Source organism: Bolinopsis microptera, chromosome 10 (assembly GCF_026151205.1).
Source record: "Bolinopsis microptera isolate Bmic1 chromosome 10, MBARI_Bmic_1.0, whole genome shotgun sequence".
NCBI classification, from domain to species: Eukaryota; Metazoa; Ctenophora; class Tentaculata; order Lobata; family Bolinopsidae; genus Bolinopsis; species Bolinopsis microptera.
The window spans coordinates 8,450,131-8,468,534 of NC_087081.1; the positions used below are offsets into that span (position 1 = coordinate 8,450,131).

The following is an 18,404-nucleotide window of genomic DNA, read 5'->3' on the forward strand; positions in this document are numbered from 1 at the left end:
TGGAGTTACTGCCCAGGACCCAATCCTATCCTGTTTCTCTCACCTATAGTGATTGGTAATGGTGCTTTATCCAAAGCAAATGACCTTGCCGTGGTAAGGGGGCTTAATCGGCATCACAAGACCAGCCGAGACTAAGCTGTACTGTTCAGCTGAGCAAAACTGAACGTAGGTCGCACGTGCCAACCGTCTTCCTTTACCTCATTTGATCCCTTTTTCTTTTGGAGCTCTCACAGCCTTCACTCACACCTGAGCATATAGGGTTTTAGAAGTTCAGGGTGTGTACTTCAAGGTCGGGCCCTTAATACCGATCATTAGCACCCGTTTTACCTTTACCTTATTAGCGGCATATCATTACTGTCGCGGTAGTAAAACAAACATCTTTCTACGATACGCAGAAAGTGTTAAAACTCTCACTAATACACTTGGACTACAACACCGGATTACCAGTGGAGGAGGCAGGACTGAGCTGGCCTCGTGTGGGATTGGCACACTTGCGCAGGCTTCACAGCCTTGCTGCGATGGTGCTGGTTCCTATCGGGGCTGTGCTCGTTCAGCAACCACCAAGGAATCCACCACTACTACACCTACACTACAACACCGGATTACCAGTGGAGGAGGCGGGACTGAGCCGGCCTCGTGTGGGATTGGCACACTTGCGCAGGCTTCACTCAAATCAACCTTAAACGCAAGTACAACGCTTGGAAAACCCTGCTGGTGAACACTCATGGCAGGAAAAATCCTATTGTACTAGCGACTGAACCATACACTAATAACAAACACCTAATTCCACCAATAAGCAAAGAACTAACCGAGTATTATTACAAAGTTGGGGACATTAGGCCCCGTGCCGCCATAGTAATACACAAAAACCTAGCTGAAAAAAGTTGGGAACTATCGCAATTCACAACCCCGGATCAAGTTGCTATTAAGATTCAACTTAGCTCGACAGAAGTAATTCTGGCAGCTTCGTACATGGATATTAATGGACCAGCTCCATCCCACGAAACCACACCTCTAGCCAAATACGCTATAGACAACAAAATACCACTCATAATAGGCTCTGACACCAACTCCCAACACACTCTTTGGGGTAACAGGTTGTGCAATAGAAGAGGAGAGGAACTACTTGATTTCCTCTCGTCGCTAGGGCTCTCCTGTTCCAACAAAGGTTCAACTCCAACATTCCTCAACTCACGAGGTCATAATTCCATCATTGACCTCACTATTACCAACCAACTGGGGGCTGAACTGATCAGTAACTGGCACGTTAGTGATCTTTACTCAAACTCCGATCACAGATATATCATGTTCGACATTACTTCTGGTCCCAAAAAAGAACCAAGACAAATACGCCTAGTCAAGAACACTGACTGGGCGAAATTTGACGAGATTCTTTACAACAACAATGATCTCCACAACACCTGCGTTAACACACCACACGACATTGATCACAAAGTTAACACCATTAATACTGCTCTCCGAGCGGCCTTCGAGGAGGCATGTCCCATTACTTACATCTCCAGCGCTGTCAGAAAACCACCCTGGCTAACTCGAGAAGTTGAGGAAGCACAGAGGGGTATAAGACGCAAACTCATCACAGCTCGTCGAATCAAAACTGATGCTTCGTGGCTCGCTCTTAGAGAAAGCAACAAGCAATACAACAAGATCCTGTCCAACTCCCAGCGCAATGCGTGGCGGAAATTCTGCGCAGACACAGAATCGGTTAAGGAATCTGGAAGGATGAACAAGATTCTGAAAACCTGTACTGACACCAATAACAAACTTGAAGCCGTTTATAAACCAAATGGCGAACTCACCAAAAACGCAGAGGAGACACTGGAGGTCATGACACAAACCCACTTCAAGGAGAGTGTTACTGATCCGCCAGTTCCGCCTCTCTGCCCCTTACCCATCTCCACAGACTTACTAGACAAAATCTACAGCCTTGAAAGAATCGAAAAGGCTCTCCTATCCTTCGATCCCTTGAAGGCTGCAGGACCTGACACTCTAAAACCTATCATATTCCAGAAAGCCTGGGCTCATATCAAAGACATAACAAAAAACATTATGACAAAAAACCATGAAACGCAACACATCCCAACTTTGTGGAGGGACTCTCTTGGAATCTTTCTCCCTAAGCCTGGAAAAACCGACTACAACAAAGCTAAGTCATTTCGAACGATCACTCTTTCGCCTGTGATGTTAAAGTTGCAGGAGAAAGTGATCTTATGGCATATGCAACATGACCTCAACATAGCTAATGATATCAACAAACGACAATTCGGCTTTAAGAAGGGCTGCTCCACAGAAGCGGCACTTCATAAAGTTACTCACACCATTGAGCGCAGAATAGCCAAGAAAGGATATGTCCTAGGTGTCTTTCGAGATATAGAGGGCGCCTTCGACAATGTCTCGTTCAAGGCTATCTCTGAAGCAGTCAAGGCTACGAAAGTGGACTTGGCTACAGCACAGCGGATCATCAACATGGTAACCAATCGATTCATCACACTAAATCATAAGGATAAGTCGAGAAGGGTACGGATCAGGCGAGGTTGCCCCCAAGGAGGCATTCTCTCTCCTTTTCTCTGGAACCTGGTAGTCGACGATCTCCTTTCCTTTACCGCAAAAGACATCCCGGGTTACCTGCAAGCCTTTGCGGATGATCTGTTGTCTCTAGCGGAAGGGGATGATTTAGACATCATCTGGGACCGAACATGCAAAACTATTAAAACGATAGAAAATTGGTGCAGAACCAAAGAGCTATCTATTAGCGCCCTTAAAACTCAGATAGTCATGTTTACCTGGAATAGTAAGTGGACTCTAAGACCTATAACAGTTGGCAACAACATTATAGGTCTTTCCAAGTCTGCTAAATTTCTAGGAGTGACCTTGGACAGCAAACTCAACTTCAATGAACATATCATCAACACCACCAAAAAAGCCACGGCATCCCTCATGCAATGTCGAAGAGCTGTCGGCCCCACATGGGGTATGAGCCCCAAAACATGCAAATGGATGTACACGGCTGTCATCCGTCCAATCCTATCCTACTGCTGTAGTATATGGATCAGGGCCACTCAAACGGACTATAACGCGAAGAAACTCAAACGTGTTCAGGCATTGGCACTCAGAATGATGTCTGGTGCTATGCCAAGCACACCTTTTATCGCATTGAATCACCTCACCGACACTTCTGACATCATACTGTTCCTGCAAGGTGAAGCAGCAGAGGGTGCGGCCAGGCTACAAGCTTATGGCAGCCTCACTCTTGAAACTATCGCCTTCAGGAAGGGAACTATCAAAAATCATACCACTATCAACAAACAATTCATGGCAGACCTCATTATCCCACCTAGAGCAACAAGAGACCTAACAACACCAACCATGATGCTGGGACGGCACTTCACCGTCACAACTCCTGGAGCCGATACCACTGAATATAGAAATTCACTTCAAAACACCATTGACAACATTACCAGTGAAACAATCACCTGCTACACTGACGGGTCACTCACAGACTCAGGATGCGGGGCTGGCTATATCATCACAACTGACAACAATAACACCACCCTTGAAGAAAGATCATTCAAGCTCCCTGATTATTGCACTGTTTACCAAACAGAGCTCACCGCCATCATTGAAGCTTGCAAATATCTCTCTACCTATACCAACACACATATCATCATATGGTCTGACAGTCTCTCATCTATACAAGCTATCTCTGCGCTTTCAACGCGGAGTAGAACTACAAGAGACTGTTACGACTCTCTTAATGCACTCGGATCCAACAACACGCTAGAGATACGATGGATTCAAGCACACATCGGATTGTGGGGGAACGAAAAAGCAGATGAGCTGGCCAAGCTTGGTACAACCAGTGAATCCACTTTAAAGTGTCCAATTCCACAATCCTACATCAAGCGTCAAATCGACAACAAAGTCAACAGACTGAATCAGGAAACTTGGTTAACTGACGGTCCCAGACACACCAAACTGACACTCGGCCACAAGCATGCCAAAATCATCAAAAACCTCAACACTACACTCAGCAAAAACAGACAAGATTACAGAACTGCAGTTCACCTCATCACGGGTCACTGCGGCTTAAACAAACACCTTCACACCATTTGCAAATCAAACACCAGTGCTTGTCCTATGTGCGGCGACGGAGAGGAAACTGTCTCACACTTCCTTGGACAGTGTCCAGCTATTGCCCAAATTAGAGGTCAATATTTCCAGGACTACTACCTCTCTGTCAATGACATATTCGACAACCAACACATCACCACAATTGTCAATTTCGCAAACCGCACCAAACGCTTAATTGCGCCGGAAGAGCTGGATCAGACCGGGGTGACTTAAAGTATTATCTCATATGCTGTCTCGTCTCGTTTTACTTTTCCAAACCCAGCTGGCATTTAAGCGTATCATTTTGACTCATATATCATCTTACACCATCCTCCACCAATCACTCTGATTTCACCGGCAACCTTCCCCAAGGTTGCCACACCCCAGAGGTAGGCAGAGCATCTCAATGCTATCCTCTCGTGGGCTATCTTGGCCCAGCCTCTCTTAAAAAAAAAAAAAAAAAAAAAGTGCGCGGCCTTATCGCGACGGTTTATTAAATGAAATGACGATGAGGATCACGAAGTGAGAGAAGTCAATTTCATGTTTAAATGCTTGTACATAATTACTCGCAATGAGCTCATTGATTGACCGTGACGATGTCAATATTTTTAAAGTACATTATAATTACTACGATAAGGTGGTTAAACTTAATGCATCATATAATGCATCATATCCAATATCATGGTTGCATCGTTTGCGTTGCATGCATGTTGCAATAATCAATATTTTTGATGCGCGGCTCAATTATAGTGCAACAAGCTACATGTTGCATGCACAATTTGTTTTGGTTAGAAAAACAATTTGGTATTAAATTCAAGATAAAATGTTTGACATTTAATTAACGGGTGCCCAGAAAGCTTTACTGCGCTGGGCCGGGCCTAACTGCTAATTTGAATCGGATAGTCAAAAATATATACTTTCGGTTTTTCATGCAAAATGTTCACCGTGTAAAAATAACCCTTTCTCCCCAACAGAAAAATCATGGACATTGTAGATTTTGAGTTATTATAAAATCTCCAAAAGAGTCTCATTTTTGCCGATTAAACGTTTGCAACTTTAATTTTGCGGATTCCTGTTATGTCCTCTGCTTGGCTTGTTATACGTTGTATAGTATGACCTGCTGCGCACGAGTGCGCGACTCCCCCTATAGTGAAACGACCGTGGGGGTCACAACGTGATACAATGATTGGCTAAATTATGTTACGTGCTGGCTGCTTAAAAATTGGAATGTGCCACGCGTGCAAATAAATTAATGTCGCGCGAGAGCTCATTAAGCCATTTGCTTAAATTAAACCACTGCACCTTCTGTAACATGGCCAGCCAGTAAGGTTTGCTAAGTGAAACTTGTAAAGAATTTTCATACGTTGTATGACCCGCCGCGCATTTGTATCAGGTTGAGACCCCCACGGTTGTTTCACTATAGTGACGATACATGGGGAGCCGCGCACTCGTGCGCGGCGGGTCATACACACAGAAGTGCAAAGAAACTGCCACAAACTGCTACAAATTGCTACTAACTGGCACTCACTGCTACAAACTGGCACTGACTGCTACAAACTGCTACTAAATGCTGCAAACGGCGCGCGAATGCATGGGCGCGATTGCAGCAGTTAGTATGTAGTAGCAGTTTGTGGCAGTCTGTGCCAGTTTGTAGCAGTTAGTAGCAGTTTGTGGCAGTTAGTGCCAGTTTGTAACAGTTTGTAGCAGTTTGTAGCAATTTGTAGCAGTTTGTGGCAGTTTCTTTGCACTTTGCTCCTCCTGAGTACAACGTATGACAACCGCGCACGAGTGCGCGGCTCCCCTGCATCGTAAGAACGATAAACTTAGCGAAACGACCGTGGGGTTCACGACGTGAGACAAATACAATTTGCTTTCAAATATGCAAAACTGTTAACGAGTCCAACCCGGCGCGTGTTGACGGATGTTACTCGTCTAAATTTCTTCGAAGTAGCGCGCGCCGCTTTCTTCTCGAAATGTTATGGCAAGTGCTACGAAGTAGCGCGCGCCGGGTCAGACCATTAACATTGGTCAAGGCGTGTGGTTTGATTTACTGGGCCGCGCTCAGCCTGTCATTCCGCCTAATCTCTATTTATTGTTTACCAACATTAAAGCCTGGGGTCCTCAGGTAAGGTTTGATAGGTTTTATAAACCTACAAATTTTAAATTTACAGAAACCCAGGAAACATAATTTGACAAGGAGTTTGGCTCACCGGTCACTTAATGTCACTTGGCTTGTACTATCTCTAATTGGGTATTTCGTCACAAGTCATGCGACTCGATATACATAAAACCAATACAACGAGCAGTTTAAAGACTTTCGGTTTCATTTTTAAAAGCATCACTTTGACAAAGCATAACTCGCCATCAACCCCCCCTCCCCCCCCCTCCCCCCTCCCCCCCCCCCCTCTTTGCAGCTTCTCGGCTATCTCATCTACCCAGGAAACCTTACCGGCTAGCGATTTACTACAGGGTGATCGCCTTTTCACAGCTTGTTGATCTCCGCGCGCGCTCGTTAGTTCATTGCATTTGCACGCTTCAATTATTCCAAGAATGCAATTGTACCACGCACCACGTGATACGATTCAGCCAATCAGAGAACAAGAATCTGCAAAGTTAAAGCTGCGCAGTTTTATAATAAGGCCTAAAATATGACTTTTCGCGATAATTCAAAATCTACATTGTTTTGAATTTTCCTCCTGGGGGAAACTTTATTTTTACAAGGCGAACATTTTGTTGAAAACCAGACTTTTCTATCTCTTTTACTTCCGAAGTTAGGCCCCTACCGGTAAGAGTCCTGGGAATAAATGATATTGTAAATCAAGCAAAAAACTTTTTTAATGCAAATTTTGCACAAAAAACACGCGCAGCTACTTGATTCACGATTTCAATCATTTGCAACTCGGCGAGGTCCAGTAGTGCATTTCGCCGATCTACTGTGATCGCGAGAAAAATTATTTGATGCGCGGCGCGGTCCAGTAATGCATCACGCTACAAGCAGCGACCAATCACAAATAAAAGCAACGTGCAGCAGTTTTTCAAAAGGTACAAAATAAATTAAATTTGCTTCCCGGCGAATTTATGTTTATTACATTTTTAAATATTTTTGACATACCGATCGCGATTACCCAATATAAACTAATTTTTATTCTCCAAGTGAAGCATCATATTCCTTCGCGCTAGTAGCGATATACAGTCGATCTTCGAGATTGTTCTAAAAGGGCCCCCGACAGTTGATCGAAACCAACTTCAATCGATGTATTTTCGGGCGCTGATTCCGAATCACCCCCATGACATATCACATAAAGTTAAAATACTCCCTTGACGAGATATTGGCGAAAAACTGTTTCGATCACGTGGTATGACCGTATAAGAAAGTTGATATAATTTCTCGTTAGGGTTAGGGTTTCAGCTTATGCTTTTGTTAAGGCTAGGATTGAGTTAGGGTTAGGATTGGGATCAGATTAGAGGATTAGGGTTTCGAATAGTCGTTTAGGGCCAGCTAGAGAACAGGTTGAAAAAGTCATGTGACAGTCGAGTGTAGAGTGATTAATAATCATCCGCATGATGGTTGTAGGTTTATAACCTACCAGGACGCGCGCCGAGTTGGACTCGTCGACGGTCCTGATATATTTGAAGCAAATATTTTACGAGTATCACCCGTTAACATAATGGCCATGGTTATTATATATCAGATGATCTACTGATAGAAACTTTATGCTTGAAAATGGATATTAATCTCACAGCTCACTGCAGATCATAAATATATGACAACGGAAGAGAGAAGAAAACGTTCAATTTCAAAAATCAATTTATATAATTGGGATATTAATTTCAAACATGAGACCCCTCTATTAGAAGTCTCGTACAACCTCATCCCTGCCCCGATGATGGAGTAGATGTGTTTTGAAATTTTATGTGTATATAGCTGATTGTTTAAAGTTCAATACAAGATTAGCCTTGCTAAAAGTCGCCTGAAAAGGGCACTTCTAAAGCTGCAACATGCTTATAATGATTCAGCATGGACCTCAAGCGATTATGACATAATGCAGCTATCATTTGAAAACAATCCCCTTCATCAAATTTAATCCATTGTTCTCGGCCCACAGGTTCCTCCTATTAAACAATTTTTGATTTTGGTAAATGAGTGCTGACTCCACCACCTATGTATTTAACCTAATATTTAGTGTATTACAGGTAGACATTGACTTAGGTAGGTATTTTTTCTCTTAGGAAAGAAAAAATTTAGGAAAGAAAAATTTTTATTTACCACAAAACAATCAATACATAATGTTATATTCATAAATAAATTCAAATTTCAATTTCAAACACATATACAGTACGCCGCGCACACAGCCACAATTTAAAATTGTTCAGAAATTCGTAGGTCAGCTGTAGGCGCCGCGCACATGATCTATTTAATTGTTATCTTACAATACATGTCAATACATATCTTACAATTACATGTCACATTTCTTAATTTCTAGAGCCAAAATTTCAGAAGCAAAATAATTTAAAAGATATTTCTGTCGTTCACGCAGTACAGGCCGTGAACACTGCGACCTAATTAATATAATAATGGAGAGATTCCAAAAAACCGCGCGCTCGTTATTTGTGATTAAATTGAGTGCGCGCCACTGTCAACCGCAGTACCGCTCAAGCATGAGGTACTAAGCGGTACGCAGTTTTGCGTGAGGCGTAGACATTTGTAGCACACGTTTCATTCAACTAATCCATTATGTGACATGTAATTATATTAAAGCAAAAAGAATATTAATTTTAGTAATAATTGACGTAAACATATGTGTTTAAATAACATCTATAATCTAGCGAGTTACTAATACCATTTGTTTGTATTATTGATTATATATGTTTACACTAGCCTATATTATGATGGAGATATACATTGCATTATATAATTGCTCCAATATTCAACACTGCTAAACAACAAATACCTACTCGCCCATCGATAAAGCAGTCGCCAAAACAAAGCTCAAAGTTAATATATCCTCGTACTTCGTTTTGGAAACTGTAGAATTCCAATAAATAATTAGTGTTTCAATTGTGTATTCGATGGGCAAGCACTCGCCACTCGAGGCCGAGACAAACGGCACCAGCTCCGCCCTGCAACCATGAAGTAATGTAAGCAGTAAGGCGGGGCGGTGGTGTGCGCCGTTTATACGGCCCACAGCACGAGACATTTTGAGCTCCAAGACTTAAGACTATCAAAGTCCCGAATTAAACATAGCGACTTACCATCGTCAGCCATCAAAAATTTAGAATTTGTATGTTATAAACTCTACACCTGCTATCATATACACCTGCTAATCAGTATAACATGTAATTTAGTTTGTTATTGGCTAAATTTTCAACTCGATTAAGCGATGCAGACGGATGAACTAGGCTTCTCCTCCGTCAAAAACACAATGAGAGGGGGTTGTGGAAGGACACGAACACTATTCGTTAACTCGTACCCCGGGTACCCCCTAGAACCGTGTCCCATCAGAGAGAGCCCATCACCCGTCAGATCGAAAACAGTGTTTTAGTTTTGATATATGCTGTACCAATTACAATAAATGGTAAGTCAAGGCTGACGTTGGTAGCAAAATATAAAGTGACACGTCACAACAAAATAACCACTACACACTACACACTATATATACGCTATAACTATTGTACACAGTACACAGTATAACTTAAATATAAAATATAAACAAGTTACAAGAGACAAAAGGGTTTACAGAAGAGTTTTACATCGGCTCAGCACCGCCAGGACATTGGCTATACACGTGGATCAATTAGTTTGATTTGGTATGGCTCGACCGGGAAAGTGGTCGAAATTAGTGCTCTTAATGAGTCATCACTGTCGTCTGAATATTAGAGCGGGAACTTCCCAAGTTTCGGCCGACAACGCGCACAGCATCGGCGCGCAATGCTATGCGCGTGCCCATATTACTGTGTCATTCGGCGGTTGCGCTCAGCGTAACTGGGAATGAGTTGTATGTTGTTTACCTAAATTCAAGCATGGTATTCATAGATAAGCTTGTCAGTCAGTAAGTGCTTAAGTGGGAATAACGGGCAAATGAATATCACTTCATAATCAGAATTCAGTGAAATTTCTGTCACACCACTCAGTTCCATACCGGTTTTGAGCTCTTAGAAGTGACTGTTTAAGTAAATTCTTGACAGATCCGCATGTGGAGGTGAAATTTAACGGGCCAAATTTACGGAATTCGTTCCAAAGCCATGCAGATTTATAAATAAATTGATTAGTTGGAGAGGGTGTAATGAACAGATTATCTTTCCTATTTGATATGTTGAATAAGTAGTATAACGAAATTGGTACTCGTGACTTAATGATCTTGAAAAGTTCCATTAAACAACGGTATCGGTACAGGTTCTCTGTAACAAGTAATTCATGTTTTGTGAATAGAGGCTTAGTGGACTCTTTAACATAGAATTCAGATCCTAGACGTTGAGAATTAATTGGTCTTGCTCTAGCACATGTCTTGAATTTGTCTACATAAGCTTCAAAGTCTCCAAAGAGAATCCTGATACACTTCTTTTGAGTAATAAATAGCGGTTTTAACTGATTATTGGGAATACCTCCCCAGACAGAAATAGCATAACCTAGGTGTGATTCAAAGAGGGAATGATATATTTGCTTATATAGTGATTCTGGTAAGCATTTCTTAATACGGTAGATACGTCCACAAGCACTTCTTAAATTCTTGTTGAGGGATGATATATGTGGTTTCCAGCTCAATTTATCGTCCATGATTACTCCGAGAAATTTTGTCTGACTTACACGTTTAATTATTTTGTTATTAATGGACAAGTTTTGGCTATCTATATCGGCATCTAATTCGTTATTATTACGTTTAGAGGGAGAAAAATACATGTAACAACACTTCTTTACATTAATGTGCAGTAGGTTAACTCCCATATACTTGTTTACGGCCTGTAGTACTTCATTAGCCAATTCGTATACTTTATTTCTCGAATCGGCAGCGACAAATATATTAGTATCGTCTGCAAATAAGACAAATTTACCCTTTTTAGTTATATTGCATATGTCATTGATGTACAGTAGGAAAAGTAGAGGTCCTAATACACTACCCTGAGGGACCCCGAATTCAACCGGTAATTCATCAGATTTGGTATCCAAAACGTTTACAAATTGTTTCCTATTAGACAAATAACTAGAGATAAGATTCAGAGCATTTCCTCTTATGCCATAGTTGTTTAACTTTGTAGTTAGTTTACAGTGGTCTAGAGTGTCAAAGGCTTTTGAGAGATCGATAAAGACCCCTAGGACATGTTGCTTTTTACTAATTAACGATTCTATATGTTCTACAGAGTAGTTCAGTGCATGGCTGGTGGAGTGTCCTTTTCTAAAGCCGAACTGGTTTTCATGTATTATACCCTTGGAAGTAAGGAAACTATAGAGCCGCTTATATATTAACTTTTCTAGAATTTTCCCGAATACAGGTAGAGTTGATACTGGTCTATAGTTTTCTAAAAGCTGTTCGTCTTCTTTTTTGTAAATGGGGCTGATTCTCCCAGTTTTTAATTCATCGGGAAAGTGGCCTTCTTGCATGCATTTATTAAAGTATCTAGCTAAGTACGGTGCAGTAATTTGACACGACTTCTTGATCACATGAATAGGTATGTCACTAGATTTCCCGTTTTTTAGTTCGTTTATGATCTCTTTAATCTCAATACAGTCACAATCACAAAGAAAAATACTGGACGTAACTGATGTGGGCAGGTAATCAGTAAATGACGGCAGGGAATTTATTCTTAAGAAGTCACCAGAGTAAGCTTCGTTCAAGTTAGCTGCAATAGAGGCAAAGTATTTATTGAACTCATTTGCAATTACACGCCGATTAATCACACGCTCGTTATTTATCACAAAGTTAGGTTTAATCTCACGTCTCTTCTTACCACGCAGTTCATTAATTATCTGCCAAGTTTTCTTACTATCTCCAGCGCATTCTGTAATCTTAACACCATGATACTTACGTTTTGCAGAATTAATAAGGTGGTTTAATAACTTCCGGTGTGCCTTAAATTCTTCATGACGTGTTACTTTATTTGTACAATTAAAACAAAGGGTAAGACAGTCTGCATGGTTGGTTGAAGAGGCGTTGAGGCATTTCTTCTTAACTGCCTTTTTCCACAGGTCATAAAGCTCATGTTTTCTATTTATAGAGGCAATCAGGCCTGATGTAATCCATGGATTATTCTTAGCAGTACGTTTAGAACACTTAGGCTGGTTTAGTTTACATGCACTGTCTAGTTGATGATTAAATACAGTGAAAAAATTACTGAAGTCTTCTGGTGGATCACTAGTTAATTCATTGTCTAGTACTTCCACAAATTTGTCCACATTTTTTGCACAGTAGTCATAGTACTGGAAATAGTTTTGTTCATGAACCTCAGTAGTGACTAGGGGTGAGTTGAATATGTTAAATACAGCATGGTGGTGACTGATGCAGGTACTAATTGTTCCAGAGCAGATAGAGTTCTCTATGTTGTTGGTGAGTATGTTGTCAATGCATGATTCGTTACATCCTGGTTTATGATGCGTGGAAGTAGAAATAAGTGGTGATAAACCTAGACCTAGAATAAGGTTTTCAAAGTCTTGAACAAGTTTACTGTTTTCATCATGGAGATTAATGTTAAAGTCACCTAGTATGTAAACATTCTTTTTTGGGCATGATTCAATAATTTTTCTAAGTTCATTTAGTGCCTCTGAGGAGTCCCCACTAGGAGGACGGTACAGTACTCCTACATGTACAGGTTCATCATGTTGAATAGTAATAAATAGGGTTTCAAGATTTTTGGTTACCCATGATAATTCTTCGTTTACAACTCCGTTAAGTTCGTCCTTTAAGTACAATGCTACTCCACTTCCCTTTGCTTTATTGATATGTTTGTCCTGATAGAAACAATTGTACCCCTCTAGATGGTAGACAGTGCTTTCCTCTATTCCAATATTGGTTTCAGCAAGTCCAATAATTTTAAATTTTTCGGCTAATCGGTTTAGTTCCATGCTAAAGGCATCAAAATTTGTTTTATTACCATCTATGTTCTGGAAAATCGTGGAGCAGTTGCTTGCAAAACACGGTTTGATATGTGTGTTAAAGTCCTTAATTGTATAGGATCTACAGTTTTCCAAAGCATCGGACATCTTTTGGATACATGGGTCACAGTCATTAACTTCAGGATCGGTCATTACTTTAAAAGGATTATATTTTTTAGATATGGAATGTTTACACTCGTTGCAGTAAAAGTTGTCATTGATAACTTGCGCTTTGGAAGGATTAAAACATTTGGCATGGAGAATACTATTGCAGTTAAAACATTCAAAGTGGGGAAGCCCTAATCTAATATTCTTCAGACAGTGACTACAAATTTCCTTTTGAACACGATTAACCATACCTGTTAACCGTTCCGTCCCCTCCGCTGCAGTGCAGGCGGGCCACTAGCCACGTTGCTGTATAGCCGTCCATTGACTTTGCCGATGTGTTTTCTTCTGTCTTCTCCGCCATTTAACCTAATAAATACAGATTGTTTAATGAGTCCAGCAAGGACTCTTGCCCCTAACTTGTTAAGATGAAGTGTATCAAGTCGACCATGTCTGTCGAATTGTTTCGACCCGGTGATTATAAAGATATTAAGAATTTTGTAGATTTATTAATTGTATGACTATTTCCATTATTGAGACATTTTTAATATTTAATTTAAGAGGATTTTTGAAATTTTTATAGGACTGGTTCACAGTGTGAACAGATTCCACAATTTTTGATTTTGGTAAATGAGTGCTGACTCCACCACCTATGTATTTAACCTAATATTTAGTGTATTACAGGTAGACAGTGTGTACCATATGTGTACAGATACACGAGTATTCCATAATACTTGCACTTATCTCCCACCCCAGTATAAAAATTGATTCCAGATTTATATATTTTTAAACTGATATTTAATAAATGATTAAAAGAACCAATTTTAAAGTTGCCATACTAAAACCTTTAGGTCCAAAAATATACCCATTATGCTCACGGCTGTCACTATTAATGCACCACACCGCTACCTCCACTGCACTAAAAGTTATACAATAAATTCTACAATCCTAAATTTGTATCGTGATGGAGACCGGTGTCCATACAAAACATTTACTACGTTGCCGTTTGGTGTGAGCAATAGCGAACAGCACGCACACTCCTTTGCCCCGTCAACCTATATCTAATCTATTTAAAGAGTGACAACCATACTACACATTGAATTAGGATTCCTTTAAATATCAAATTGATTTATTGTAAACTTGTTTACTCTGTAATGAATGGCATAAAATTGAATTTTGTTAAACTGAATTTTTGTTTAACTGAATTGGTAGCAATGGACCATTGGTAGCTCTGGTTTGCCAATTTTGACTTTTTGAGTTAAATTGTGAATTTTCAGCAATTAGAAATCATCTCGTACTTATGTATCTAGAAGCAATTTTAGATAGTAGATAGTAGATACCCGTCTAATTACGGGTAAACCGCCCCTAAAATGTCACCCACCCCTAAAACGCCACTCTTGATTGACTGGATCCCATCTTCTTAGAAAGTATCTTACCTAATCATTTGTAACTCCTAAACATAAAAAAATATCATTCAGACCCTGCCACATCCTGAAATTGAATCTAAATGATGCCATAAGAGCACTTTTTTCACTTTGTACAAATTTTTTACTTTTGAAAAAAAAAGCGCACAATTTTATAACTCTGGAATTCATTAATATTAACTCAGTTTTGGTCTAGGATAGTGATATTTACATATTTTAGCAACTTTGTACATATGACTGGAGATATGGAAAGTTATACATTAGTCAATATTACTACCCTCCCCTAAAATGTCACCTGGCCGCCCCCTAAAATGTCATTTTATCAGATTCTGGCTTTGAGACTACAAGCAGCATAAAATGGAGGTACCAGCCTATTAAACATCATATTTAACATCTAATGGTAATATTGGAAAGCTTTGGCAGCTCAAGGAATTAGTTTTATTTTATTAATCGCAATAAACATCCCCTAAAATGTCTAATTATCCCCCCTAAAATGTCATTTTAACCTGATCAAATTACTTAGGCTTTTCCTAAGATGCAATGCATACTCACATTTCGTTAATTATAGTTGATGTTAATAATTAACAAGTGCCAAAACAAGAGCTATTATCGCACACCATGCGAACAAAATACAAATTTGACATTTTAGGGGAGAAAAAATGACATTTTAGGGGGCATATCATAGGTTTACCATAAACTAGTAAGTACCAAAAAACCGTAGTTTTTGACATTCAATTTTGCTAAAAGCAGTCAAATCTAGTCTATAGAGAAGGTCAGATCGATTACTGGGTTGGCTTAGTTAACTACAGGTCACTAAAATTGCCAAGATGCAGGATGATGTTAAAAATCCCAAAAAATGCAATTAAAACATGCAATTTGCACAAGGTTAAAATCACATTGAATCCATTTCTTTTGTGCCAATTGTTAGTTTATAACTAGATAATCTAACTACAGGTGTAAATTTTGTTGACTGAGTTACTGTTTTGCCGTAAGTTCTGGTATTAAAAAAAAGTCCCCAAAATGTCACAAAAAGTAAATTGACTAAATTCCACCATTTTTTTTCAACAGAGAGAGAAATTCTGGTCGACACCTCTCAGAAATAGGTTATATTTGTCCCAGAAGTGGTTAAAATTAATAATTGAGCAACATTCTGAGTGCTACACAACCTGTTTTAGCTGACGTTTTAGGGGTGGTGCACGTGACATTTTAGGGGGTGATTACGGTTTTGAGGTACTTCCTTTAGTGAGTGAATGTTTTCAAGTAGCTTAATGTTTTAATAAGACAAAACAAATAGTACTAGTGACAAAAGATAAATCAGGCCTCCTGTACATTTTGTAATTATCACACATTATATAGAGTTGACATTTTAGGGGTGGTGTTTTAAAAGTGACTCCATTTCAACGTCAAAAAAAAATTGTACCTGATTTTATTTTCAAATTTCCAAATCTTCCTTGCAGGCTAGAAAAAGGTTTAAATATTATTCCTAGACACTTCAGAACCCTGTAAATTTAGCCCTAACTCGGCAATCTGGGCCCAAAAAACAGGTGACGTTTTAGGGGCGGTTTACCCGTAAATAATAAAATTGTCTTTTCTCAAAAAATTTTCTTTTCTCAATTATTGGACACCGTGGATTAAGCATCTTTATGGTTACACTGTATCTTGTGTGGGACCATCCCCTGAGCAAATAAAACATATCGATAAACATTTACTGTGGGTAGTATCGATATATAACTAAATTAAGTAGTATATCACATTACCACAGTTTATTTAAAGATCAATTTTACACCATGCAGTTTTGTTTTTTTGTTTTTTCAATTATCTCAATTATAGTTTATTATTTTATTATTATTGAACTACAAAGAAGATTTTTGGCCAAAATCTTAGGGGGATCAACCCCCCCCCCCCCCCCCATCCACCTGAGAATTATGGCCCAGCAGCGGTCACTTAAAACACAGCTGACACAACGCACGGTTGGCCATTTATTTTTTTGCTATTAAATTAGCAGGATTCTTTTTATTTTTTGCCAAATGTTAATGGTCAATGTTCATTGTAGGGTGATGGAAAAGAGGAAACTACTAGGAGTCACGATACTAATTTTAGTGTTAGCAGTTTATCTGGTACAGAACCCTAACTTCTCGACACTGCAACTCAGAGAGAAGCTAAAAGACAAGGTGATAGTGATATGTGGTGCCTCCTCTGGTGAGTACATAATCAGTAATCAGTGATGTTTTAGACTAGAAGATAAAGTGAATTTTAAGGCACTATTACCATAGAAAGAGATTAGGATATTTTTTTAAAAATGTTATAATGATTTTCGTGATCAGGAATCGGAGAAAGGATAGCATACAAGTATGCTGCAGCTGGTGCAAAAATTGTTCTCAGCGCTCGAAGCTTGGACAGACTTGCTAAGGTTCAAACCAAATGTTCTACCTTGGGAGCCTCATCTGTCCACATAATCCCACAAGATTTCTCAAAACTGACTGGAATAGAAAACTTTAGAAATAATGTGCTAGAGATTCACTCTAGTATTGATACACTTGTTTTGAACCATGCTGCTATTCCACTAGGACCTTGGATAGCACTACCAAACCAGCAAGATCACCAGTTCACTACACGCACCTTCAACATTAATGTGCTGAGCTATATAGAACTAACCCGGGTCTTCCTTCCAGATCTAGAGATAACATCAGGTCAGATCCAGGTGACTGGATCAATATCTGGATGGTGCCCCTTCTACCAGGCTGGACTCTACACCTCTACAAAACACGCTGTTAACGGCTTCTTCTACAGTCTCCAGCAGGAACTACTTGCTAAACAATCTCCCATAACTCTCACTGTATTCACTCTGGGATTGATACTGACTCCCGAGATGGACACTCTGATCTCTTCCGAGACTGATACTGCTCTCATCCCTGACCTCTTCAAGGGAAAGGTGGACGAATGTGCTGATGTCATTGTATCCTCTGCTCTCACTCGCCCACGTAATGTTGATTATCCTATCTTCAGTGTGAAATCTAACCGTTTTATGGCATATGTGTTTCCGTATTTTCATGAATTAGCTACTTTTACTTATGGTTTAAGTTATGACGATATTGTGCAGACACACGAACGGATCCGCAAACTCGGAGATAAGATTGGCTATCAGTTGGGGAACAAATAGATAGATCACAGTCATCATTAATTTAAGATGAAAATTGTAGGTTTTGTTTTGTCAATAATTTGATAAAATAGTCATACAGCCCATTGATTTTGTGTAAATGGCAATATTAGTTTTTAATTCTGGAAAATATTTTGTATTTTTTTTCTATTTTAAAATAAGTGAATTGATTTTAGCAAGCAGTTTTTGATGCTTTGTGAACAGTTTTTCAGAACTTTATACTTAAATTAAGTTGTATTATTATTTTACTTCTTGAAGATTTTTAGCCTGTTATTTAGTGTATGTTGATTTTTAATTGTATGTGATACGCTCAGTGACCTTTCTCAAAAAGGGCTTTATGTTGTTATGTATGCCTTATCAGTTATGAGTTCATGTTTATCCATTTTGATTGTTTATTGTTGAAGTCAATATTTAGTATTTTTGTAACACATTTTTGCAATTATTTTGTACTAAGATCATAGTTGTGATACGAAATGATTTGGTTTGATTGATTCATCTTATTTTA

General features: G+C 39.4%; 2 protein-coding genes across 2 annotated transcripts in view; both read left to right on the forward strand.

Moving 5' to 3' along the window:
- LOC134821544 (dynein light chain 2, cytoplasmic-like) overlaps positions 1-18,404 on the forward strand; it is a 68,687-nt gene that overhangs the window by 36,512 nt on the left and 13,771 nt on the right.
- Positions 16,746-18,370, forward strand: LOC134821819 (hydroxysteroid 11-beta-dehydrogenase 1-like protein). The gene is made up of 2 exons (XM_063832607.1): positions 16,746-16,941; positions 17,067-18,370. Exons 1-2 carry the CDS (start codon positions 16,770-16,772, stop codon positions 17,900-17,902), a joined length of 1,008 nt encoding a protein of 335 aa, XP_063688677.1. The 5' UTR covers positions 16,746-16,769; the 3' UTR covers positions 17,903-18,370.

Coding starts and splice junctions, on each gene's coding strand:
- LOC134821819 (XM_063832607.1), top strand. CDS start 16,770: ATGTTAATGGTCAATGTTCATTGTAGGGTGATGGAAAAGAGGAAACTA. Junction 16,942..17,066: donor GATATGTGGTGCCTCCTCTG/GTGAGTACATAA, acceptor TTTCGTGATCAG/GAATCGGAGAAAGGATAGCA.